At 45.2% G+C, this 26,701-nt stretch overlaps 2 protein-coding genes across 24 annotated transcripts in view; one reads left to right on the top strand and one right to left on the bottom strand.

Moving 5' to 3' along the window:
- Positions 1-1,913: 1,913 nt before the first annotated feature.
- Positions 1,914-26,451, bottom strand: LOC119130864 (focal adhesion kinase 1-like). 19 transcript variants are annotated; one of them, XM_037264846.1, is made up of 37 exons: positions 26,246-26,451; positions 20,247-20,273; positions 18,468-18,715; positions 17,934-18,106; positions 17,353-17,440; positions 17,093-17,172; positions 16,869-16,931; positions 15,693-15,747; positions 14,051-14,191; positions 13,876-13,953; positions 13,694-13,801; positions 13,505-13,622; positions 13,371-13,401; positions 12,631-12,695; positions 12,327-12,413; positions 11,385-11,402; positions 10,095-10,151; positions 9,769-9,789; positions 9,273-9,370; positions 9,124-9,208; positions 8,946-9,046; positions 8,760-8,875; positions 8,582-8,682; positions 8,368-8,457; positions 8,088-8,292; positions 7,909-8,020; positions 7,761-7,835; positions 7,362-7,457; positions 7,108-7,212; positions 6,589-6,651; positions 6,430-6,469; positions 6,191-6,294; positions 6,035-6,043; positions 3,407-3,562; positions 3,243-3,323; positions 3,038-3,123; positions 1,914-2,963 (listed from the first exon to the last, which is right to left on the bottom strand). In XM_037264846.1, exons 3-37 carry the CDS (start codon positions 18,669-18,671, stop codon positions 2,843-2,845), a joined length of 3,231 nt encoding a protein of 1,076 aa, XP_037120741.1. In that variant the 5' UTR covers positions 18,672-18,715; positions 20,247-20,273; positions 26,246-26,451; the 3' UTR covers positions 1,914-2,842. The 19 variants fall into 19 exon arrangements, with proteins under 19 accessions (XP_037120741.1, XP_037120740.1, XP_037120731.1 ...); XM_037264845.1 differs by lacking the exon at positions 26,246-26,451 and adding an exon at positions 22,107-22,566; XM_037264836.1 differs by lacking the exons at positions 20,247-20,273; positions 26,246-26,451 and adding an exon at positions 19,048-19,685 and having other exon boundaries at positions 6,589-6,648.
- The window catches only part of rpz2 (rapunzel 2), a 33,793-nt gene continuing 17,182 nt past the window's right edge, over positions 10,091-26,701 (top strand). For 2 of the 5 annotated variants that reach the window (XM_037264858.1, XM_037264861.1), the window contains exon 1: positions 18,972-18,977. The gene's annotated coding sequence lies outside the window, so the exon portion shown is untranslated. Of the gene's footprint in view, positions 10,123-16,692; positions 16,700-18,971; positions 18,978-19,600; positions 19,605-26,701 lie in introns of those variants that run through there. The other 3 variants (XM_037264860.1, XM_037264863.1, XM_037264857.1) reach the window with 3 other exon arrangements.

The following is a 26,701-nucleotide window of genomic DNA, read 5'->3' as shown; positions in this document are numbered from 1 at the left end:
TAATGTGAGTACAAGGTGGCTGGCTGCAAGTGCACTCACCTCCCCTGTCTCTTCTAATGGCACACAAGTGCCACCAGGGCGAAGGTGAGCACATGCAAACAGTTGACATCTCTCAGTGGGACAAAAACTAAGTGCCTCATCATCATCATCACACACTTGTGGATGTGTTTCTCAATGACCGTGTTGTGAGTCAAAAATATATATTTGACTAATATTCAACTAACTTGGTTTGCCTCTGTGTCATTGACAAACATGTCCAGAAGTGTGATGAAGATGAGGTGAAATACCTGGCCCAGTCAGAGAGGTCAGCTGTTTGCATGTGCTCACCTTCCTTCCCCCTAGTGGTGAAAAGTGGCATCACAACACCTGAGTTTATCAAGCACTTGAGCTGCTTCTGTGCAAGGCCTGTCATCAATGTTTGGATGCAATTAGATTAGTCCCACACAAACATTGACGGCTCAAATGTTTTCAAACTGCTTTTCTGATCAATAGATTGTTCAACTGGAATGCAAGTCTTTGTGTTTTATGACCAAATCTGCTTCACTCATTTGAAGTCTTTCATGCTTGGTGGTTTCTGCAGTGGCACTTAGGTTTTCAAAGGCAGTTTTCAGTCTTGAGGTGAGCGTTGGCCTTCTGTCAGTGCCATGGACACAAGTCTTTGACTGTTAATCTCCATCTCACATGACTCAAAGTGGCAGCAATTCAATTGCAGCCATATGGCCGTAGAAGACGTAGATGCCAACGCCATTGCAAACTTTTTAGCTTGCATGTGAGCAAGGTGGAAGCAGTAGCACGCCCAAAGTGCATCTTGACGCTGAAAGAGAGCAAAAGCAGTCAGTTTTAAAAGGCAACGTTATCATGAACACTTTACCTTTTCAAAGATTTTAATGGTCTTGTAGAAATTCAGGTGGAGCAGCAGGTGCACCAGCACGATGTGACGCCGTCAGAAGTGTGTAAGAGAATGAGTATCTCGATTTTTGGCGCCTTTTATACTCTTCTAGTGATGACGTCATTAGAAAAAAAGGAAAAATTTTTTTTAGTTAGTAAATGTATAAGAGTCAACTTCTGGATAGGTCGGGCCTCGAACCAGGGTTCCATGTACCGGAGGCAAAGGCATAAACCATTCAACTAAAGCCTATTGGTTGAACTCAATGAAATTGTCAGTTTTACCAAAGAACCTAGTTCTGTAGTGAGCTCAAAGTGATGCTTATCTACTCCTTAACTAAGGATTACATTATCTCCTACGTGGTCGAGCGGTTAAAGGTTTTGCTTGGAGTTCAAGTGATCCGGGTTCGATCCTCACTCGTCTGTCTTTTCAATTTGTAAACGTTTGACAGCGGGTCTCGAACCCCAGTCTTCCGGACACAAGCGCAAACCTCATACCACTCGGACATCATGGCACGAATTTTAGTAGTCTAGTGCATGTTCAAAGTCGTAGCCAAATACAGAAAACTGCGGGCTACAATAAGATCCCAATTGGTCTTGTGGTTAATGCTTTTACCTTGTGTTCAGGAGAACCGGGTTCGAGTCCGACACATTCTTCTGTGTCAATAAATGTAAACGTGACACAGAGCAGGACTCGAACCAGGGTCTCCTGAACACCAGACCAAATCTTAAACGTTATGCTACCTTGCCGTGAAAATTTCGATTTTTTTTTTGCAAGTGTACCTTAGAACCAATGAATAGACTGCCATGATAACCGAATCCCAATTGGGCTCGTGAACAAATGTTTGACCCTTTCACTCTCGTTACGTGCTTGTTAAGTGTTACAGGGTGGGACTGCGCCCCAGCCATATTGATCGTGATCTGGTAGGTGCAAAATTAACACTGAACAAATTGGATGCAAACGACCCGTATACAAGCTGGCCGAACAAAAAGCTCATTTGATGATAAATGAAGGCGTAACAGCAACGTGTTTGTAACAGTGTCTTTATTTGTACATGATTTGAGTCTTCCCTGAGACAAGTGCTGGGAAAAACATCAAAAGAACCTTTGTGAAAATGCATCCATCCATTTGGGAATTGATTGATCAGGTTCAAACCGGCTGACCAAACTGCAGTCGCCATTCACCCAACAAATAATGTGACTCTGGTCTATTCACAGTATTGGATTGTAGTCTGAAATGTTGTCACTTTGATTTGTAGTGTAAAAAGCAGGGTTAGGGGTAAGGGCTTGGGGTTTAGGGTTAGGGGTGTGTGTGTATATATATATAATTACATAAAAATGGTATAAAAATCATCACCACTTCATCTGCTTTCCAGTTCATAATGTAGTAAACTCCTTCAAAACAAGCCCTCACGTGTTAAATAGATTTTTTTGACGTCTTTCAAAAAAAAAGGCTACTTTTGAAAATGTACAGGGTGATTGAAAAGTCACAATCTTTTAAAATACTCATCTTCTTAAATATATGAGAATTATTTTTGTCTTCTTTTTCTTTATTTTATATAATCTGTAATTAAATCTGGCCAGTTGCCAATTCCGCTTGGGCAAATGTTTAAATTTCAATTTAATTATAAGATGGAGTCCTTCCACATTCTGTAGTTTAGGTAACAGAACTAATGCTACATGCTAACTTTTCTTTTCATATCAGTTTCTTGTAAAAAAAAAACAAAAAACAATAGATAAAAATTACAATAAATGAATAATTTATTATGTACTTGAAAGAAGAGGGGACATTTTACTTACTCTGTATTATTTTAAAAAATGTGAAATTTTTCTTAAAGAAAAAAAATTACAAGAAGACACCAAAACATGGCGACGACATTTTCTGCTGTCCAAGTCTCTGTCTCCATGGTGAGACATCCATCTTGTCCCTGCATTTTTGGGCATCCTTCAGGATTCACTAATGTGTTCGCGTGATCATCTTGAGACGAGCCTGGTCGATGACATCCAGCAGGTTCTTGGCATCCACAGCGAGGGCGTGCGCCGCCATTAGCATCTGCTTTTTGTAGTCCTTCTGCAAGCTGCAAACAAAGACGAGACGAGCGCCACATCAACACCGAGACAAAGGGGAGAGAAAAGTCAGTACGGCGCTCACCTAGTCATAACGTACTGCTGCGCCAGCTTCATCTTGGCGATCAGCTCTGCCAGGTCAGAATTGAGCAGCTTCTGGGCCATCTCGATCTATGGCGGGTGGGATGATGTCCCATGATAATGAAATCAAGTTTATTTTAGTCACTCTATGAAAAAATGCTGACAAAGGCATTGCAAGCTTTGGTTTTGTGTCAGCTGTGTGGTTTTACCTCTCGGTGGGTGCTTGCGGGCAGTACGGGAATGGTCTCATCCACAGTGGCCAGCAAAGTTCTCAATGCCAGACCCACTTCCTGCAAAACACACGCACATAAAAGCTCAGCAAAAGTCTCTAAATGTCCCACGGAATATTGCGTTTGTGACTAGCCCCGCTCACCTTGACCATGGGCACATACTCCTCGGGCGCCGCCGGCTGGATCCGGTTGGACATCTCAATAACCGACTTGACCAGCGCCGTCACGTTTTCGTACACTTTGTCGTTGGAGCGATCCAGGTTGGCTGTGGGGGGCGGGCTGATCTCCTGGGGCTGTAACTGCGCCAGATAAAGAAATAGATGATGGTGATGAATAAAATGGAATGAGAGAAAGATGGGGTAGATGAAAGGAGATATAGCAGAGATGGATAATCATGTGGATAGATACAGATTTAGAGATTTGGAGATAGATATACAGACAGAGAGAACTATACACAAAATAATACACAGACTCTACATTATATTTCCTACCACTATTGCTAGAACGAATACTGATTATGACTCCAGAAATAACAGTGGAACCTCCAATGACGTCACCTATGACATGACAACCCTTGGTGTTAGGGCTAGGGTTAGGGTTAGGCCTAGGGCTAGGATTAGGGTTTCAGAGTAGTTTTAAAATGAGGGTTAGGGTTTCAAAGTAGGGTTTAAAACTAGGACTAGGCTTTCAACACAGGATTTAAACTAGAATTAGGGTTTCATAGTAAGGTTTAACACTAGGGTTAGGGTTTCAAAGTAGGATTTAAAACTAGGGTTAGGGTTTCAAAGTAGGGTTTAAAACTAGGGTTAGGGGTTCAAAGTAGGCTTTAACCTAGCATTAGGGTTTCAAAGTAGGGTTTAAAACTAGGGTTAGGGTTAGGCCTAGGGCTAGGATTAGGGTTTCAGAGTAGTTTTAAAACGAGGGTTAGGGTTTCAAAGTAGGGTTTAAAACTAGGACTAGGCTTTCAACACAGGATTTAAACTAGAATTAGGGTTTCATAGTAAGGTTTAACACTAGGGTTAGGGTTTCAAAGTAGGATTTAAACTAGGGTTTAGGGTTTCAAAGTAGGATTTAAAACTAGGGTTAGGGTTTCAAAGTAGGGTTTAAAACTAGGGTTAGGGGTTCAAAGTAGGCTTTAACCTAGCATTAGGGTTTCAAAGTAGGGTTTAAAGCTAGGGCTAGGGTTAGGCCTAGGATTAGGGTTTCAGAGTAGTTTTAAAACGAGGGTTAGGGTTTCAAAGTAGGGTTTAAAACTAGGACTAGGCTTTCAACACAGGATTTAAACTAGAATTAGGGTTTCATAGTAAGGTTTAACACTAGGGTTAGGGTTTCAAAGTAGGATTTAAACTAGGGTTTAGGGTTTCAAAGTAGGATTTAAAACTAGGGTTAGGGTTTCAAAGTAGGGTTTAAAACTAGGGTTAGGGGTTCAAAGTAGGCTTTAACCTAGCATTAGGGTTTCAAAGTAGGGTTTAAAACTAGGGCTAGGGTTAGGCCTAGGGCTAGGATTAGGGTTTCAGAGTAGTTTTAAAACGAGGGTTAGGGTTTCAAAGTAGGGTTTAAAACTAGGACTAGGCTTTCAACACAGGATTTAAAGTAGAATTAGGGTTTCATAGTAAGGTTTAACACTAGGGTTAGGGTTTCAAAGTAGGATTTAAACTAGGGTTTAGGGTTTCAAAGTAGGATTTAAAACTAGGGTTAGGGTTTCAAAGTAGGGTTTAAAACTAGGGTTAGGGGTTCAAAGTAGGCTTTAACCTAGCATTAGGGTTTCAAAGTAGGGTTTAAAACTAGGGCTAGGGTTAGGCCTAGGGCTAGGATTAGGGTTTCAGAGTAGTTTTAAAACGAGGGTTAGGGTTTCAAAGTAGGGTTTAAAACTAGGACTAGGCTTTCAACACAGGATTTAAACTAGAATTAGGGTTTCATAGTAAGGTTTAACACTAGGGTTAGGGTTTCAAAGTAGGATTTAAACTAGGGTTTAGGGTTTCAAAGTAGGATTAAAACTAGGGTTAGGGTTTCAAAGTAGGGTTTAAAACTAGGGTTAGGGGTTCAAAGTAGGCTTTAACCTAGCATTAGGGTTTCAAAGTAGGGTTTAAAACTAGGGCTAGGGTTAGGCCTAGGGCTAGGATTAGGGTTTCAGAGTAGTTTTAAAACGAGGGTTAGGGTTTCAAAGTAGGGTTTAAAACTAGGACTAGGCTTTCAACATAGGATTTAAACTAGAATTAGGGTTTCATAGTAAGGTTTAACACTAGGGTTAGGGTTTCAAAGTAGGATTTAAACTAGGGTTTAGGGTTTCAAAGTAGGATTTAAAACTAGGGTTAGGGTTTCAAAGTAGGGTTTAAAACTAGGGTTAGGGGTTCAAAGTAGGCTTTAACCTAGCATTAGGGTTTCAAAGTAGGGTTTAAAACTAGGGTTAGGGTTTAAAAGTAGGGTTTTAAGCTAAGGTTAGGGTTTCAAAGTAGGGTTAGGGGTTTAAAGTAGGATTTAACCAGTCTTCCTCTTGTAATTTTCCATGGTAGTCATTATGCTTTCAGCTACTTACTAAGCTAAATTACTTTAGAATCTGCTTGGTAAAGTTTGAGTAGCCAGACACTTTCCTATGTGGCAATAAATTGAAATTGTACCACTGTTGGAGGCCTTACACGATGGAGGGACCACCTTTTTCAAGGGCCCTAAAAGTATTTGGAGGTTCCACTGTATTTGGCATTCTTCAATTATTCACCAAATGAGTTCCCAGACTACTGAATCACTACGCTAGGACGCACGGATCATCTTACCCTCCACGGCTATTTGGGGAGACATGGGGGGGGGGGGGGGGGGCGTTGAGGAGAGAGCGAGGGACAACAAGTTAGCCCAAATGCTGTTAGGCGTTAGCATGAGATGGCGGCGGCACCACACATTCGTCAACTTGTGAGCAGGACATACGTACGTACCTTCACGCCCTCATTGTAGCTATCGACGGGGCCGAGGACGGACAGGTTGCTCAGGTGGGCGGGGGCTCCGGGCCGAGGAGGCTTCTTTGGTGGAGCCACGTGCTCTAAAAGACAAACAACAGCAAAAATAAAAGAAATCAATATTACCAAGCGTAGGAGGTCTATGATTTGCTACTCGCAGTAGCAACTTAAACATGGGTGTGGCGAACTTCACATCATTTCAGTCTGCTTCTTCCTACCTGGTTTACCCACAGGCTGGTAGATATGCTGGCTTCCACCCTGCACAAAGAGGCAACGGCACACACAACAGGTCAGGGAGGGGCAGGTTGAGCATTTTGTGGCATCTTTGTGGTCACCAACTGAAGAAGAAACTTGCATATGGAAAGAGAAGCACTGACCGGCGCCTGGAGCGTGCCGTCCTCTCGTTCGATGCTCCCTCGGCTGTTCCTGGGCTCAGCCTTCTGGAGAAAAACCACAACTTTTATTAGATACTACGTTGCGCCAGAGGAGCAGCAAAAAAAAAAAAGGAAACAATGTGTCCCTGGTTCTGTCCCTTTGCTCCTGTACCATTGTGGTGAAGCATGCCTTGAAGAGTTGCATCCTGGGAGAAAAAGGAGTCTGAGAAAAAGAGTGGCGCTCATGTGGAAGGAGAGGAGAGAAAAGAGGTAGAGACGGATTTTAAGAGAAGAGAGGAAGTAGACGGCAGAAATAGGAAAAAGGAGGGGTTTTTTTTCCAAAAGGAGGAGGAGCTGGTCAAGGAAAAGATCCCCTCTATTTTTCCTTCAATTCTTTCCATCCGCACCTCGTTCCTCGTTGGTCCCTAACCTCCTGCCAATCCCACTTCCCGTCTCATCGCTTAAACCGGACTAGTTGCAGCCTTGAATATTTCTATGAGAATGGTGGCGGGTTCACGTAACCATGAAGCTCTCCTCCTGCTCCAACCACCGCTGGTCGTCCTCCATCTGCTGCTGCTGCATCATAAGCCTCTCCTCCATGAGCGTTTGGCCTGCACACCCCGTGTCCTGCGAGATACAAAAAGTCCTTCAATACTTTTATTTCCTCAAATTGAGGATGGCCCTGAAATAGACACCATGTCCCAATTAGTCATGCGTAAAGCTGCTGTTATATTGCGGGGCCTGTGAGAATCTAAAAAGTGACGGCTTTACTATACCTCCATGTTGGCGCTCCACAGCGCTGTATGTTCCGGCTTGTGCTGGTTCCAAGAATCAGTCGCAGAGAAGCCGCCTCCTACGCCGTGTGCTGTCGGCTGAATGTGGACACAAAAGTTACACAGCAAATATTAATCATAATATAAATCAATGCTTAAAAAAACCTGCAAGATAGATATTGCAGATGGGTTATTGAGGAGTTGAGTTCAAATGTCCCGCTCCTTATATGGGTAGAAGAGCTCAGCACAAGAGGAAATGCCTGCAGTCTGCTTGGATTACTTGTGAGAAGTAGCTCACCAGTCACTGCTGACATTATTGCAGTGCACTCGGAGGTCATGCTGATTGTGCAATTTTTGTTTTGATACAATAAGAACGATTGTATGTATGAGTGTGATTCGTACCTGGTAGTGGTTGTGTTGTGGGCTTGAGAAGTAGCCCTCACTGGAGCGAGGGCTAGGGTAGCCCGGCCGACTCGGCTGAAAACACAAATTGGGTTGAGTTCCGGAATAGAGTTCAAACAATGAAGCTAATCAATAAGACAAGCGTCACCTTTGGCGGCGCCTCATCAGAACCTCCCGAGTCCCAGGAAACTGTGACTTGTCTTCTCATCTCCATCCTCAGCCGCTCCTCTTGCTGCACCTTCTCCTCCTCCAGTATGGTGCTATTGATGGATTGGAATCATTCGGTACAGCGAACCCCGCCGCCGCGTGTGCTGTAATCACGATTACCTGAGTTGCGTTTTGAGTTCGGTGAACCGCGGCCGCTTGCTCGGGTCGTACGACCAGCATTTGGTCATGAGGCTGTAAAGGGTGGGCGGGCACTGGGGCGGCATGGCCAGCCGCTCGCCGTTCTCGATGCGACCGATCACGTCGTTGTTTTTCACCCCTTGGAAGGGCTTGATGCCGTACATCAGGATCTCCCACATGCAGACGCCTGCATGCGCAAATAATGAATGAATAAACACAACAATCATAGGACGCCATTTTAGTCCTAAGCAGACAAGCTCACCAAACATCCAGACATCACTAGCGGAGGTGAATCTTCTGAAGTTGATCGACTCGGGAGCCATCCATTTGATAGGGAGTTTCCCTTTGGAGGCTGAAACGAGGGAGGATAAACGCTTGAGAAAGTGTCTCCACTAGATGGCAGTAAAGCCCAACTAAAGCATCCATGCTATTTTCTCAAGTGACGGACGGACGGGTGAGCTGGTGATGATCATCACCTTTGTAGTACGAGCTGTCCTCCATGTAGCGGGACAGACCAAAGTCCCCCAGCATCACGCAGTCGATTGAAGACACCAACACGTTCCGCGCCGCTATGTCCCTGAAGATGCACTTGTCAGTCACAAATATGAAAAGGGCAGTCACAGGATGACATATTCTGAAAACAACTTGACTTACCTGTGCACAAAGCGTTTGCTCTCCAGATACGCCAGCGCAGTGCTGAGCTGGTAGGCAAACAGGATGAGTGTTGCCAAGTCCAGGCTGTACTTCCTCACCTGGAGGAAGGAACGCAGCTATACGCGGGGAGAAAAGAAAAAATCACGATGCATTCAAGCGCAGGAATATTGCACGATGTCAACGGACCTCTCCAAGCGTGCACAGCTCCATGATGATCCACACCGGGTTCTCTGTGATCACGCCAATCAGCTTGACGATGTGAGGGTGGTCAAACTGCCGCATCGTCACTGCGGGAGCACGTTTAGCACATTTAATCCAACGAGCGTGAATGAAACTGGATGGCTCGCTTGGCCATACGCCTTACGCGCTTCTTGCAGGAACTTTTCCCTGACGCTGTCCGAAGTGCAGTTCTTGCACGTCTTGATGGCGACGGCCAACGCTGGCTTGTCCTGCGGAATAACATCTTGACACCCAAGCTCGTTCATCACACGGTTGGTCATTGTGTAAACGTACCGGGATGTTGTAGACTCCTTGGTGCACATCTCCAAACTGACCCTCTCCTATGCAGCAACCGAGCTCGATCCGGTCCCTCTGGATCTCGTAGTCCCGCGCTAAAAAGAAGACATGAAGTGATGATGCATATGATGAAAGTTTTTTTATTTTACACCAGATTTTCATCCAGTTTTTGCAATAGGTAAGACATAAATGTATCAATAAAAATGTAATTAAACAAAACTGAAACCATTTTATGAAATACAAATAAACTGATATGTATCATAATCAATTTAAGAACATGGATATTGGCTACCGTTAACAGTAGTCCGGAACATCACCCCCTATTGATTAATTGACTGTTAATTGAATGTCAATGAAAGGAATTTAATCAAACGATCAAAATATTAATAAGGGAGATGATTTGTGGCAAAGAAAATTTCATAAGCAGGCATTTAGAAGTTGGGCAGAATGAGACAGGTAAGTAAAGCTTTGAGGTGGGTTTTTTTTTTTTTACCTTCCACTATTCCATAGGTCACTGCGTTGGCGATGGGTGGGTGCAGAAAGAAAAAAAGAAGACAGGGGAGGTGAAAAGCGGGAAAGAGACAAGACAGCTTGGAAAACACGCATCCAAGCGAGTCACAGTTGGCGTACTTGGCGGGGAGGACATGTCGCGTACACGCAGGCATGCAAAGAAAATATGGCAGATTTAAGTTTGCTTTCAAAGAAGAAGTAGAAGAGGGAGAAGGAGAGACTAAACATGCGTCACCCTACCCCCCCCGTTTGTTGTTTTGGCTTACAGGACAACCAAGAGAAGACAGCCAACGGAAATTGTGCACTTACTGGAGGGCATCGTGTACGTGTCCTCTTCGTCCACTATTTCGGCGTAGTCATCGGTCTCTGTAATGAAAAATGAAACATGACTTCAAAAGTTTCAAAAAAAATAAGGCATGCACGTTTTTGAGGGAGTGCAGGAGCTTACTGAAAAAAGTCGCACTGTTTTGATAACTCCTGCCCAAAGCGACACCCATACAGCTTATCCTTCTCTCTCTCTCTCGTTCTCTAGTTACAAACACGCACACATCGAGACACACACGCACGCACGCACGCAATTGGCTCGTGTGTCAGCTGAGCTCTTTGACAGCAGCTGGCGTAGCAGTGCGATGGCGGCAGAGAAATTAGGAGAAGGAGGCCAGCAGGAGTTCAAGCGGAGATAAACATAAATAAAAGAAGCAGCGGTCCAACAGAGATGTTTGTGAGAATCAAAAACAGAGAGAGGCAGAAGGAGGAGGAGAAAGAGGAGGAGAAAGAGGGGAAAAAAAGAGGAGGGCAGGATGGACGGAATCCATCCTAACCAGATGGTTGGTGTTTAAAATAAAATCAGGCTGCAGACTCAGCTGCTAGCAACACGAGTCGAACATCTGCTGTCCGATTCAGTGGACTCTCTGTGGGAACACCAGGAATCTGTTTCTTAAATTCGAGATCGACTCCAAATATTTCAGCAGCAACAAGCCAGGTGGGAGCTAGCGGGTCCGGCTCAATTAAAACAGTGGAAACCATTAAAGTACACACGACTGACTTTCATGTTGTTGTAATTTAATATGAGCGGCATGAAAATACGAGAGGTTCAAAAAAATAAGAAAAAGCCGCAACAATCATATTTCATTCATTACTTATGGTTTATCTAACAATAAAACATTCCAGTCATTGAGAAACAAAACAAGCCTTGGCTTATTAAATTCCAGTCTCTCTTTAAAGTGTGTGTTTGCCCATTATAGCCAGGAATGCATGGCTTGAAACCAGCAAACCTCTCCCTCGCCATGACTTTGTGCAAGAATATATGTCAGTCCACGTGTGCATGTTTGCTTGTGGAGAGAGAGAGAGAGAGAAGCATGAGGAGAAATTCCCTTAAAGAGAAACATCCCATCGTTGCTGTGGTGGTGTCCTTGGTTTTAGTAGCAAAGCATATAATTGAAATAACTGGTTGAAAATGAGGCCGTTCGAGTTTTGGTCATTCTACACACAGTTCATAACGCTATTTTTGAAAAGGAACACGTGTGTAACGGTGGCCCGGATCCACAGCACACTTAGGCGACATGAAATAAGAAACAACAGAGAGATTAATCACTTTACCATCCCCACTAAGATCTTCTGCAGGGTCCGGGAGAGCATGCAAAAGCAGAGGAGGAGGAGGAGACAAAGAAAGAAAGCAGAGGTTAGTCGTGTCACAAAATGGCCGCAAAGCCAAACACGCAGGCAGTTAGTTAAAGCGCCAATAAATGCGTAAACAAAGCGGCCGCACGCAAGGCAGTGGCGAGAAGACGCCACACCGTGTCGTCTGCAGCCACTTGTAAATATTTGTGTGAATGGCTGAGGTGAACGCTGAAATTCCAGTGGCGGATGTCAAACAGACAGAATTGCTTAGGGAATCCGCCCCCAAAAAATGGCACACTTCAGAATTCTGTGGAAGAGATGGAATGAGGTGTCCTAATACTTTTGATCATTTGTCAAATTTGAACCCTTCTCCACCGACTGCTAATGCGTGAAGCTGAAATCACAAACATGAAATTGCCTGCGTGTCAAATTGGAAGCCGCCAGCTGAGAACGTTGGGAAAAAGTTCTGCGGCTGCCGTCCAGATTAATGGCTCACTGCACCGAGCTGCGGCTGTCGCCTCGGCCGACAATAATCGCAAAAAGTCTTCTTTCCTGGCCGCAAATTCAACTCTGTCGCTTTAAATCAACTGCCTAAAAACACGGATAAAATATTGAATTTGAAACTCAGCAAATTAAATGTGACCTCAGAGTTGAGGCATGTGCTGAACTCATCATTTTACGGTGCTGCTGCGCTCCACTTGCGAGGCAAATGTTAGATTCAGACTGTGGTTAAAACAAAGCTTCATTATTTTGTAAACGTTTAAAAAGCAGAAGAAAAGGGAGTTTATGAACAAAGCCGATTTTAGCCTTGCTCACACACAACCAACCCCGTTCCGTGCCATTCGACCTGATGACTTTGTTAGATTGACTTTTATTCTAAATTAGCATGATCTGATGAGGCATTCTTATCACAAGGAATACCATTGGGTGGTGAATCAGAACAGAAGACAAAGGGGAGGAGGAAACGCCGCGCCTTGGCTGGCTTGGGAGGAGTCGACGGCATCGGGTCTTCGGCCAATAGGAGGACAAAAGAGAGGTGGGGGGTGACGGCGTGAGTGGAAGACGGACAGAGCGCAGAAAGGGGCCGAACGCGGAGGTAAACAAACAGGACGAAGGAGACAAGACAGGAACAGTGAGAGAAAAAACAGATGTTGGAGGAAATGGAAAGAGCAGAGCAGTCACTAGGAAAGTTGTGATAGCGCGAGCACGGCGTTCCCTGACTTACCTGAAACCGAGATGGTTCTCACTCCGCTCTTGACCGCCTCCAACTTCTTCTCATGATTAGACAACCTACAAATAGAAACGTGTTCAGAACTCAAAGTCCGGCAATTATCTCTGCCTTTTTGTGGTGGCCCGCGGAAGGGAAGAGTGAAGGCCAAGGAAAAGAGGAGGAGACTTGCACAAGCGGAAACTATTTGGCTGCCAAACTTATCTCCTTATTTGACCAGCAAGAGAAAGGTACACACAGAAAAAAAAAAAAAAAAAAAACGAGAGGTGAAGAGAGAGTTTAAACCTGGATCCAGCAACTGAGGGATAAACACAAACTTACAAGTGTAGCAGGCAGGGGGGGGGGGGGGGGTTATTTACTCAACTGCAGATGGTCGAGGCCTTTAGTAAAAGAACCTTAAGCAATGTTGCCGGTAGTTTATATCAAGTGAAAAACAATATTAGCGCGAATTGGAAGGAAATGTCAAGTCATGTTGCTCCCTGGATTGTAAACACTCGAGCGTGACCACAAAATAGAATATACTGAAAGTGAGGTAATTACAGTTACCCACTGCTATTCGGGAGAAGAAAAAAAAGAAGGAATCGTCGACTTGGGGTGGGGGTTTATTTGTTCAAGTGAAGGATACACCTGGGGGCCACTATTTTAGGAAATACAGTAAGCCTGAGCCTAGAATTACCAAAATAACAAAGGAGTGAAGCTGAGGTTCAACAAAACTTCAAATTTGGAGTAGCACTTACTTTGGAAGGGAAGGTAGCGCTCTCTCCCCCTCTAGAGGACAAACACAATAACAACATGAGCTCGCTACACAAATCACCATCTCAGCATGATGGTAAAATATAAATATGGAGTACATATTTACACGCGGCGCTACCTTTCTGTACTCCGACAATGAGAGAGCGCGTTTCCATGGAGATGAGCCGACAGTAGCCGTCAATCAGGTCGGCCAAATTCTCCGCCATGGTCAGCGAGGCGGTCGTGACGGTGAGAGGCTACACACGCGTGCGCACAGGTTGCTCATCAAGGATACAGCTGACCAAAACTCAAGACCGTGTCAGTGTACCTCGGCGGCTCCTGCAACATTGACTTGTAGCGTTCCTTTCCGGTCCTTCTCCTCCATGGCCGAGTACTGGATGGACTGCACTTGGGTGAAGTTCGCCAGATGGGTTGGCTGTCGAAAGGACAACCGAAACCTGCTTTTTCTTTGTTGCTAACCAAAACAGCAGCACGGAAAATGTCACTTACCGTCGAGCCCTTGTCTGTCAGGTAGCTGATGCCTTCCTCGGGTCCGATTGCAAGCTCCACCTGGATCACCCAGCTTGACTGTGAGGAGGCAAAAAACAAAGAGTATTCATCAAGGCAATGCATGCAGGACTCAAAGCCACCACAAGGGGTCAACCTTACACAAGGAACTACTCACCCCAAGGGCGCATTTGAAGCACTCCTTGTCATAGCGGTGGATGGGTGCCAGGATCTCGAGGAACTTGAGGATGCACTCCTCATCATTGAGGTTGGCCACCTGCTTGAACGTCTGCTGGATCAGTTTACGTAGCGTCTTGGCCTGAGAGACAAGCAAGCGCATCCGACAATTACCGCAACATTACGAACTAGTTACCCCAAGCGTGGACAGATGCGCAGTAGTCAACAACAAAAAATCCACCATTTGGACAGTTGCGCTACAAAATTGACTTGGGCACTTATCCTGCTAGGCGAAGGATATGAAAATCAGCTAGAGAGGCTTAGGCAAACTGTGAATAGCTCACCACAAGAGATTAGAAGAGATTGGGTTTGGAGGTTGACTTAAAGGCACATGCAGATTTACAGTTGGGCTGCTATGGCGCATTAATAATTGAAGAAACAAGGTTGCTGGAGGACGAAATGAACTTTCAAGGACTGTTAAATAAGACATGGTTGCGGACGTATTGTCATTAACCTTCCACGTGAAACACGGCTACGTTTAATTTAAACGGTGGTACACACAGTGTCATTGACGTTAAACTGTCTATAAAGACACAAGGCTTTTGTTGTTGTTGTTTTTTTTAACTAATCCTGCAGACCTGTCGGCATGAATGGACTCTGTAGAAGGCTTTGCCTAACCCTGACATCAGTCACCCTTTACTACCTTGGCCATCTGTTTTTATTTTCTCTGCGTGTGTGTGAGACAAGTGGAGTCTATTGGGAAAGAGAATAATCCCATTAAATGACTCCCATTCCCTTATAGACTTTCAAAGACAGCCACACAAATGACAGCTGTGCCCCCCCCCCTCCTCCTCCGGCCCCGACTTCGTATCAATGCATATGTGCCCAACAACTGCAGATGTTCACAACAATATTTGGAAATCAAAACTTCGATCGTTCTGTGGCGTGAGGAGTGTTACGGATTTAAACGATATGAAAGCTAATTTAAAACCGTAGATATAAGATGACCCCCCCATCAATAATTTTCTGCCTATCACCATTGTCAAGCAACTAACAGATGCGTGCTCAAATAAATACAATGAAACAACAACAGCCACCCTGACATCTGCATTCAAGTCCAATTTATGGACGTTTGAGTGCGCGTGTGGGTGCCTCAAGGATGGGAGGAGGGCCTTTATGTGCCATGTTTGTGAAAAGGAGCTAAAGTTGAGGGCAGCTGATGGCAAGGGGAGGGGTTCAGCTGGGCTTGATAGGCAGACGGAGAAGGGAGGCGGGTACCTCCCCCTTTCCTTCCTCATTGTTGGAAGGAGAAAGTGGGTTTAAACGTGACCCCGGGGGTTGCGCACGAGCGGTAGCACGAGCGCCTCTCGCCGGAGCATCTGTCTCCCCCCGCCGCCTGCAGGACCTTTTGGGGTCACCGCGCCTTTCCAAACACACCCTGCCCCGTAAAAGTGTGCCGTAAATTTATCACTGACACCGCTATTATGCCGGCACACATAAAAACAGCCTCGATGCAGTCAATACTCCAAAGTGAAACAGGAATGTAAAGTTCAATGTGTTCGTTTCAAGCTTGCAAGGGAAACGGTCAACAAATTTGCAGCATAAGTCTGTGAGTAATGTTTTTTTTTTAGCGTTCTTCTCACCTTGACTGAGTCCAGCAGGTCTTTGGGGAAAAATCGCCTCAAACCGACATCCTTCCTGTGCACAGAGGTTAAGATGACAAGAGAGAGGAGGGAATGTTTAGAATGCGGTAAATACACAAAGGAATGTTAAATGTCTCTATCTGATCCGAGCTCATTGCATAAGTGGATGTGGGAAGCGAACATCGGGAAGCAGAATGTGAGGAAGTCAACTCGCGACACGATCTCTAACTTGCAAAGTCAAGCAAAGCCGTACGGTAATATTTTGGATTGGATTGAAAATTTGTGATAATCACACAATGTGAAATGGAATGACAATTATTTAGGAATCAACGTAAACAAATTTCACCACGTGAAAGCTAAAAAAAAAAAACAAGTTAAGTGTTAAAAGGGCATCAAAAGGCAAGTGGTTTTACTTTCAGTTTTTTTTTGTCTCATTATACAGCGGTTAACTTCTCTGCATACTTGTAAGGCAGTGGGAATTGTTAACTTCAAGCCTTGCAGACAAATTCAGGATACAAATTTAGTTTGTAAATAGCATGCGGCTGTTAGTGTAATGGCGAAAATGAAAATGACCAGAGAAGCTTGCCAACGTATACCACTTTTTTACTATGTCTCCTAAATTTCAAAGCATAACTTTTTTTATTTGATTTGAGTCTTAGTTCATCTTATTACACAGTGGTCAACTTCAAGTGTTACTTAAAAGTCACGTTGCTTGCTTTGAGAATGTTTGACGAACTGCAGAATGATCAAAACAAGCCAACTGTCACGCCTGGAGTGCTTCTCCTTCCAGTTCTGCTTGGCAGACCATTGACATCTTTTGGGACAGATTGAGACAAAATAACAAAGAAAAAGATTGCAAAGAGGACAAAGACTTGGGATGAGCAGGAAGCAGGATACATAATGATTCTTTCTCTGTCCATTGGCAAGCTCATTAGGGCTGTAGGCTCGGAAAGAAAAGACGAAGGCAAAAATCGGGCAGCTCGTTAGAGTCGGAGCCAAGCGGCCTCGTTAAGCCGCCCGGTTTGTTAGCGTTAGCAGTCTGCCGCGCGAAGCAGCTTTGCCTTTGTGAGTAATTGCAATCTTGAACATGAATAAAAACAAATGTATGGAGTTGAAAGTGGGCGAGTTTGCAAAACATGCCGGCGGGCTTGGAAGTTGGAACCCGAAAGTACTTACTCCAGCAGCTCATAGTTGGACTTCTTGTCCAGGGCGTTCCCTCCCATCTCTTTATACACCCTCCTGGAAATCAGAGCAGAGCATTAAATCATCTGCGCTAAACAGCAGACTCCGCATTTATCAGTAGACCCGAAGGAAATGAACTGTACAATTTCATTATTAACATCTTCAAGAAATGAATTAATCAAGCAATTAAACCGCTGGGCACTCAACGTGCATCTCACCTGATTTCCAGGCATCCAAGTTTAAGGGCGACATCTTGCTCCACTTGATCCCCGATCTGTGCCATGTAGTCATTTTTCACCTGGTGTGCCAATGACACATGCAAGCAACAAAGGCATATGTTTATTTCAAGACATATTCATATGGCCGAGCAACAAATGGCACTTTGACAAACACAAACAGCCCTACTGACCTAGATGAGTACCAGGCAATCAGCGCCATATGTCTCGTGTTTCATGAAAGATGAAATGTGTGTTCGTACCTGGTGGTAGAAGTAATTGAGGGTCGGTTTGTCTTCCGTAAACTGCTGCAGGAAGTTTTTGGGGAGGTATCGGATCCGAAGTTCATACCTGCAGAGAAGAAATGAAGAAAGAAAGAAACGACATCGTCACACAAGCAGAAAAGTGTTGTTGACTTAGTCGGACAAAGGTGACATCTGCTTCCTTCTCTCTTTATAGGACCACGGTGCAAAAGGTCCGAAATGTACAATGGCGTTAGTGGCGAGCGCCACAATAAAAGTGATCAACGAGCCTTTCAATCCGCCGTACAACAGACGGGGCCTGCTGGATTTTTCATGAGGCGACTCCCATTAAATCAATCCTGCTGCTTTGCCGTCCGCCCGCCACGGGCTTACACAAGATAGCTGCGGCTTTGTCAAAATGTCACGTAAGCTAATGATGGCTGAATATTCTTATCAAGTAAAGCAGCTCCGCCTCCTTTCCCTCGACTTGGTTTAAAATATAAATGATGACATCTTTTCCTCATCCACGGAGAGAAATTGCAGATGAATCTTTAAAGTGCATTGTACAAATGCAGCTTCTCTCCGCCTGAAAATCCACTCACCTCCACTCCTCGTTGGGGCGCGCCTGTTCGTATTTCTCACGGACGTGCGACACGCCCATGTCGGGGTGAAGCCAGTGCACTTGGTCTCTGGGTTGGCCGCTGCTGCTTAGACGCAGGCCGAAGCATGACGTCCACCGCACCTTGTGGATGTCAAGGATCTTCTGGATGATTCCCTGTGGACAAGGATGTGATATTACCGTCACTTCAACTGATAGCATTGGTGCAGTGGGTTCTCATCGCGCATCACTTTACGCATGGCTGTCTCCAACGTCAACAAATTGAACATGACGTCCACGCTGAAACAAGCTGCCAGATATCACATGCCCATTAGCATATGTGTGTTGCCATGTAAAAACTCTGGCAGAGGTCGGGTTGGGGGGTTGACCCAGATATAGAGGGAGACCGCTTAACTATTTGAGTGGTGTTGTTTGTGGTACAGGGGGTCCTCGGTTTAACACGAGTCAAATGTCATGAGCCGAATTTGCCGTTTTGAATTTGATTCATTTTGACAGAATTGAAATCTGAAAATCTTACCCGGACATCAGCAGCATCCCCGTATCGGATGTTGGAGGACCAGCTGCTGAGTTCTGTGTTGGGCTCAAAGTGATGGCAGACCTTGAGGACCCTGTCCACCGAGCCGCCGGCGGTACGGTCCGACCCCCCGGCGCTGAGCCGCGACTTGGCGCCACCGTCCAGCAGGGCGTGATTGAGGTTGGGATCCACGTAGGGCGTCGCCATGGTCTTCCCTGCTGACACCGCCGCGGCTAAGTGTCTGTCATATTCTGGAAAACAAGCAAAAGATTTCCCACATTAAGATTATTTGGGCCAGGTCAAGGCTCGTCCATTCTACGACCCAAGCGAGACAATGGACCACGGTGTTTATTTTTCCTGACATTGACAAACTTCCTGGAATCAAACCCATCTGGGAATGCCTCTTGTCGTCATGTGTGTCTTGACTTGGGTTGAAGCGGAAAAACAAACTCATCATACAAAAGCTATTCTCTCATTTGAGATGTTTTGTTGGGGGGGGGGGGGGAGCAATCTGTGAATAGCAAACGGTGAATAAGTGGCGGCGTTCACTGGAGTCCCCCTATTAGGGAAATGACTGCCCTACCTCGGCCCCAACATATGGGAAAGGGGCTACAGCCGCTCGTCGCCATGGAAACACATGTCAGTCTCTGGCAGTGTCCGTCACCGCCGAGCACAGACAGGCAGCTGGCGGCCTCACAAACACGCATGACGCCGCAACTTGTCCCGGGCGAGGGCGATGAAAGCGGCGAGCATGCGAGATCCGCCACTTCCAGCGGCATTAAAGAGCAAATCCTTCAAGTTGGGAGTTGTGACAATGCCACATTGGAGTCCTTTAGCCCGAGGTCCTGAAAGTCCAGAAGGTTCTCTCAATCGCTCCCCACGACGGCCCCCTTTTTTCTGACGACAAGCAGGCTGTTTGTTAACGGGCTGTTCCTGCCCCATGCCTGCGCTCCATAGTTACACCGTTGCCGTGGAAGTGTGACGTGACTCACTCGAGAGACAATTTGGATAGCTTTTCACAGTGAAGAAAAAAGAAAACTTTTCCAGACCGGTGCACGTACACTCGATTAGCCAATGGGAAGACGTCCTCTTGTTTAGCAACGGCGGTGTGCAATGAAAGAGAGGGACAGAAGCAGCGATGCAGGATCGACGGCGAAGGCGACCATTGTCTCGGGGAAGAATGAGAGGAAAAGGAGGACAAGCGCGACACGGGTGAAAGTTGAATAGGGAGAGGCGAGAGGAGGAGCAGGAGGAATATGCTAATCGGTAAAACATCGGGACTGTTCAATGAATATGCCCTCCCACTTTTGCCCATCAGGGTTGTGACGTCACAGGAATGGACTGGAATCCCCCTCAAATCAGGCCGGGCTTAAAAATGTTCTGTAATGATATAATTCTTTGAAAACTAATTGTAAATGTTTCTATTTTCATCTCGAAAATTGCCACATGCATTGCCTGCACATGTGCATTTTTATTAGCACACAGATGGATGGACTCGATTGCCAGTGCACACAAATCGTAATACGCCCAAGTGCTGCCTTCACTTCATTTTGCACTCTCTGGGCTTTGGGGATGAACATGGCAACCAGAAAGGAACCTACTTTCTCATTTCAGCCATTCGTGGTGCATTGACCTTTAAGTAACACCGCAAACAAATGACTTCCTCTGTTCTCCGTCAGGGAGAAGCTTTGTTGGTCACCTCATCCGACCGAGCCTTTAGCAGCTGTATGATAATGAGTATAAAATTAGGCAAGAGTGGGGGCGGGCGACGGGGTCACTCACCTGTGTAGTAGACAATCCTGGAGATATCTGTAAGACAAAAAAAATAGAAAGCAGATTGATTTTAGTGGGAAGCAACAATGGCATATGGATTGAGGATAATCAATAGGTCCCAGGATCATGGAGAAACAGCGGAAAGGACTTCTGCAGAATGTGGGAAACAAAAGCGCTGCCATATTAAAATGCACAGACTTGAATGATTAAGGTTAACTACAAAATGGCAAGTCATGAGACTCGCCCGTCAGCATCGGATTGTCCAAGTGCAGCCTTTTGGGTCCGGTTAGGGCGTCACTGATCCTGAGTCAGGTCAGGACGTTAAGTGCTTTCGACAACCGGGGCTGCATACAGTCCACACACACACACTCGCACTAACTCAGAGTGAAATGACAGAAGAGGGTCATCAACAAAGATGATGTAATGCCAAGAAAGGCCACAGAGAGGAAGTGCAAACTCAGGTCGTATAGTTTATCGACCAACACTTTGTAATACGAAACCGGTGTGTGTGTGTGTGTGTGTGTGTGTGTGTGTGTGTGTGTGTGTGTGTGTGTGTGTGTGTGTGTGCGTGCACAGTGGAGCCACAAATGGCCTTCAATTACCAATAAATCCTAAGGTGTGACTTTTATGATTTGCACATTTTCTCTTGATGCACATTTCACAGTCCTTGTACAGTATAAAGGAACACGGCAAAAAAGACCAAACAAAAGAGAGAAATAGATATTTGCAGCGAAAGAGAGGCTTCTTGAAAGCATGACTGTCGGTTACGTGCACAGCCCACCTCAGTGCTCAGCAGGAGGCGCGCAGGTTGTGTCTACGACCCTGCGGACAAAGAAGTGCTACTGGAGCATGCGGTCTAGCGTTCAACAGAACTGCGCCCGAGGCGACCAGCACACCTGCTAGTCAAAAACACAGCGGGGATGCGTGGAAAATCAAGCCTTTTGTACGCAAAGGAAAGCTGTGACTTATTGACGGAGATAAATTGACAGAATGACGACTCTATTTGGAGCAATTTTTACAGGGGAAAGTCAAACGCTAAAGTCTTTTTTATTTATCATCAAGCAGGTACACCACTTTTATGTCTTCGATGGCACAAGTCATTTCCTATGTGATCAGTCAAGTTCCGATAAAGATCAAATTGGCAAACATAAAACAGCATGCATAATGAACGCCAATCAGCGTTTATCTTCACAAGCACACACGCTCACTCGTTGAGGGGCGGCGATAACGTGTTCGCCGGGATTAGCACGCAGGGGCGGCTTCACCGTTTTTTTTTTTTTTTAATTCAGCATTGATCTAATTTTCTTTTTTTTTTTTACGGTATTGACCTTCTTACACAGTCAAAATGAATATTCAAATAAAAGTCTTCCATAACCTCACGAGCCATATAATAACCTAGAAATAAACAACTTTTGCTTGTTTTCTGTGTCACAAGGCGTACAAAACAAAATACCGCAAACCGAAATATACATATGGCTGTGCCCAAGACAAAAACAAGAAGAGTCTATGTAAGGATGCACAACACAAGCCTCTAATTTACCATCCGTATCCACTCCCCCACACACAACTTCCCACACATGCGCCCACTTAAAGCCTCCTTGTGTGCACACTTGACATTTAAACACACACACCCTCTTGATCAAGAAGAAAGAGGATTATGTCACCTCTTAAAGTTCTATTCTGACTGCATGCACGCTTCAAAGTGCTGATTTGGAATTAAAAGTGTCACAAAGTGGCAACAATAGTTTAAGCAAGTCAGTTTACGTCGCACTGGATTTTTAATGTGCCGGTTTCTCCACCTTCTTCAAAACTTCATCTACGGCAAATAGAACATGACACATGCATTAAATCCTCCATGTCAAACCTTACCATGGTATAATCCCTCCATTTAAAGTCCAGTAGAGAGGGGGAAAAAGAAGCGCAAGATTCCCCCCTACTAACCAAATGAAAGGAGGCTATACTGGGAAAGCCCAAATCCCAGCCGGGCTTCTGTGGTCACTCTCAGTTTACAAACCGGCCTTCCCCTTCCTTCCTAATCCCGCGCTACAACTACTACAACTACACTGACACACACGAGTGGGGAATCGGAGGAGAGAGGGAAGGAGAGAGAGAGAGAGAGGGGGAGGGAGATGAGTGAGTGGATGGATGGATGGAGGAGGAAGAAGGGGGAGGGGGAATCTTTGTCCAGCAGGAGAGGGATGAAGGGGAAAAGCGAGAGAGCGAGAGGCAGCCAGATGTACGAGTCACTTTGAGTTGACAGAAGCGGGAGGCAAGAGAAAATGCAATGCCAAGGAGGCGAAAAACGACGGCTGAAAATACATTTTGAGAAAAACAAAAGGGTTCAGTCGGTCCATAAGAGAGTGTTTTCCAGCACGCGGAACAAGAAGAACCAAGTCCAACTTTGGGGGTAGTAACAGAAAAATCAGGACACACACCTGAAAGGTTTACTGTTTGTCCAGAAAAATATATCGACTGTCATTTGGATGTACGGTTGCATTTTTGTTGGTGACTGACAATGATGTAAAAAAAATTCTATCAAACTTTAATACATATTAAATGCATGAGACAGAGGAAAGACAATCCCCCCTCTTGATCTCAAACAGACCACAAGGCAAGACCAGAGTTGCTCAAGAGTAAAGCAGATTAATGGGCCAGCAGATTAGTAGGCCAAGATGTCACACACACATCCATCCTACATGATGCGGTCTCTGTTCGCCGTGTAGTAACACCGCCCTCTTGTGGCAAGGCGATTTCAACGAGGGTCCCAAATAAATGTTGTTTATTCAGCGCATTTCCTGCCTGCGTAAAGTTGAAAATCCATCACATTAAAACAGGTTGGAACCAGCTCGAAGAATGGAGACCGAAGACCACTGCTCAATGAACCTTTGTGTAAAAGGACAGCGTTTGCGGGTGACTCATCACACACACACATACAGACACAGTGGTATTTTACCCACAGCTGACCTCAGCTCCAGTTATGTCTCGAAACGTGCGACTGCGATGCCGTAACGCTGGCTTGCTTCCAGGTGTTCCACTGAAGTTGTCTATTCTGACGGGGTGTGAGCGAGATGCAGCCTGATGAGCAAAGATGAGGTCATCCCATTGACACCGATTTGTGACTCAGGACTCCCTCTGCGCTGCAGAGTTTTGAAAATCGTCTTAACGATTTCCAGTTGGGGAGCAACCCCAAGATTTTTTAGCCTTCAACCAGACAATGGCCACAGACAGCAGGGAAAAAAATATATACAGAACAATAGGCGGTGAAAACATAAACATCCTGTCACAAAAAGCCCCAAAGTTCCTCCAATTCATCTTTTTGAAAATCCTTCTATATAGACAGCTGCAAGTGATTTCACATGCGTTGGTCCTTTTCCACTCTGTCTTGTATTTCTCTTTTTCCTACCATTTGTCTTCACCCCAGCACACTTCTCGTCTTTACGACAATGACTTCTTTCTTTTGTCGACGTGTAATTACGCCGACGGCTCCCTCCATCTCACACGCACACAGACATACGCAAAGAGAAGAGGGCAAACTACTTTACAAGATGTGCGTCTCCGTGTTTTTGCGGTACTGCGGCCGGGCAGTATTACTAAGTCCTATTATTCCCGTTGAGTCTGTTGTTTGAGTCCACACGAGAGGGAATCACCACGTTCCAGCTCCATTTATCATGAGCTGACATCATGAGGACCACTTTGTCTGTATTCCTGTCCTCAAATGGACAGTGAAGGGACTCAAGGAGGTTTGCACGAGTGTGTGTTTTTGCGCACACGTCCGGGTATGTGCATGCCCCCAAGGAGGGACGGGTCATTAGCAATGATGTCATTTCCTGCCATTGTGGCAGACTGCAGTCTACCCTGCACACTAGTTGATCCACATAAACCACTTGAAGAACATCTGAGCATCTTTTTACACAACACACTCCTTGCAACCAGCAATGTGGAAGGGCTCAAGAGTCAGAACTTGCCGTCAACTGCAAATGACATCACAGTGCCTAAGGGCTGAGGCAATGGCCAATCACGGCGCATCTATTTCTGAGCTTGTGATGTTTACATCCATCCAGCATAATGGTGATATTCAATCTTCACAATCAATCACAAGCAACAGCCCAAACGAATCCAACGCAAAATTCACTGCCATTGACCGACGTCAAAGATTCCATTTAACTGGGCTAGCGGTGAATGAGTTAATGGCTGGCTTCCAACCAATAAAAGTGGCATGCCCATGTAGTAAGGACAGAACACACAACCTTATTCAGGAGCTCAGCATTCCTCTAACACACAAGTGATTGCTATCAGCCAGAGTCATGCTACACTAGACTGCCGCTTTTGTCACCCTTTTGCGCGTCTCGCAATTAATTGCTTCGCCCACTGTGGCAAAAAGAGAATGCAAGAAAGTGGGAACAAGATTTTTCTACGGGGGTTGACTGTAGGATCTTCGAGAGTAGTCAAGTGTTACTATAAATACAAGCACTGCTCTACAATTTACACACACACGCACACCACAAACACGCCTGCCTGTATTAGTCAGCTGTAGCCAACCACACGAAAAGAGTCAAATCAGTTGGCCGATCCAAACTCTATCGCAGACGCTTTCTAGAAAACTTTTAAAAACAATCCTTATTTTGGATCAGCATCTCAAATTATAAAACCTTGATGATATGTTGTCAGTCCAACATCTCGTACATTTTGAAATTCAACCACGAATTGTGAAAGAAAATATGGCTTCAAAGTCGCACGACACTGCGTCATGTGACATTCATGTGTCAGAGGACTAACATGAAAGTGACAGAGGGAAGGTCGTCACCAAATTATTTCCGGGTTCATCTTATCTATATCTGTTTGGCATCTTTAAAGAGGTCATTTGCAATCTGCTTATATGAAGAACTTCGATGCGCATCACCTGAGTGGTCCTGCATTTCTTCACGAGCCGTGTAAAAAATGATGCGCACATCGAGACGAATACGAAAAATGAAGGCTGCATCTCGAGTGGATACTGCAGTTCATTAGCATTCGCTCGCATCTGGAATATGAAGTGGAGGCAAATGGTGCGCCACTACACAGCACATCTATAATGTGACACTTCTGCTCATTTCAAATTATCACTCCAACGTGTGCTTTGCAATTTTCACTCTTAAGCAAGTGAGAAATGGACTGGAGTGGACGATACGGTAGTTTCAAAGTCACCAATTTAAGGACTTTGAGACTGATTTAAGATTACAGTCAAGTGAGTCAACTGTAAGTAAACAAAGGGGAGTGTGTGGATACTCGAGACTCTCCACACTTTGCTTTTTAACCACAGGTACATATAGAATTCTAAATATAGTTCATTATTATTGTGAAATATGCTGAATTATATGGCCTAATGATTTGTTTTTCTATGCATGTTTTGAGTGCCAGTCTGCTCATTTAATTTGGGAACTCATTAATAAGAATAAAAACATGATTATATGCTGTCAGTTCTTGACAACAGGAACCCTTTTATAAAGTTCTGAAAGTTCGAAACTCAGATTCAACAAAACAAATATTTACCATAGGGAATCGTCCATTAAAGATGTTTGAGAATATTTTAAATGTTGCACACACATAGCTAATTAAGGTTCTACTATCTGATAGAAAGTAGTTCACTAGGTTGGGGGGGGGGGGATAAACGTGGTCTAACGTTGCATAAGATGGCCCAAGGTGGTCTGCGGTGTTCTACAAATGTAACCTTTTAAAAGTCTGGACCCGACCAAAAGGGCACCTGGATCTGGGAGCACAAAAGTGGCTTAATCCAGTCAAAGTGGAGGTAATGTAACTCCATGTGACTCTGTGAGGCCAACGGTTCTTGCAACATGCTTTTCCCACAACTCCGTTGCATTAAAACCAAATCCCAACTCATATGCAACACTTTAATACAGTGACAAAGTGGCAAAAACACTGACAGTTCGAGCGTTGAAATAGTGAACCGACGCGCCCCATCATTTCCTTTTCGCTCCTCAAGTACAAGTGAAGTCGAAATGTTTACTTACATTCTTTTAAGGACTTTTGTAGACTTGAAAACCCGGCAGAAGTTGCAGGAAAATCCGCTACGTGCACCGCGAAAGCCCGAAGTAGTTATCTACGGCGTTTTTATCGCTCCGATCTCTCTCCAGTCTCGCTGCAATCTCGCCCCCTCAATGTCTCGCTCTCCCCCCCTTCGCTCGATCTCCGCTCGGCTGTTCCTGCTTCCCCTCCTCGCCCCCGTCTACATCCAACATTCCAACATGGCCGCCACCGGGAGCCAGGCAGGCAGGCAGGCAGGCAGGCAGGCAGGCAGGCAGACAGGCAGACAGGCAGACAGGCAGACAGGCAGACAGGCAGACAGGCAGACAGGCAGACAGGCAGACAGGCAGACAGGCGTGCGCACTTACGCACGCGCGAGCCACGCCTACTTTATGAATGAATCAAGTGGATGGAATTGATAACCTCGGGGGAACAAGCGTTAG

The sequence above is a fragment of the Syngnathus acus genome, chromosome 11 (assembly GCF_901709675.1).
Source record: "Syngnathus acus chromosome 11, fSynAcu1.2, whole genome shotgun sequence".
In the NCBI taxonomy this organism is placed as follows: Eukaryota; Metazoa; Chordata; class Actinopteri; order Syngnathiformes; family Syngnathidae; genus Syngnathus; species Syngnathus acus.
Note: the sequence above shows the minus strand (reverse complement) of the source record. Positions and strands in the feature narration are given on the sequence as shown.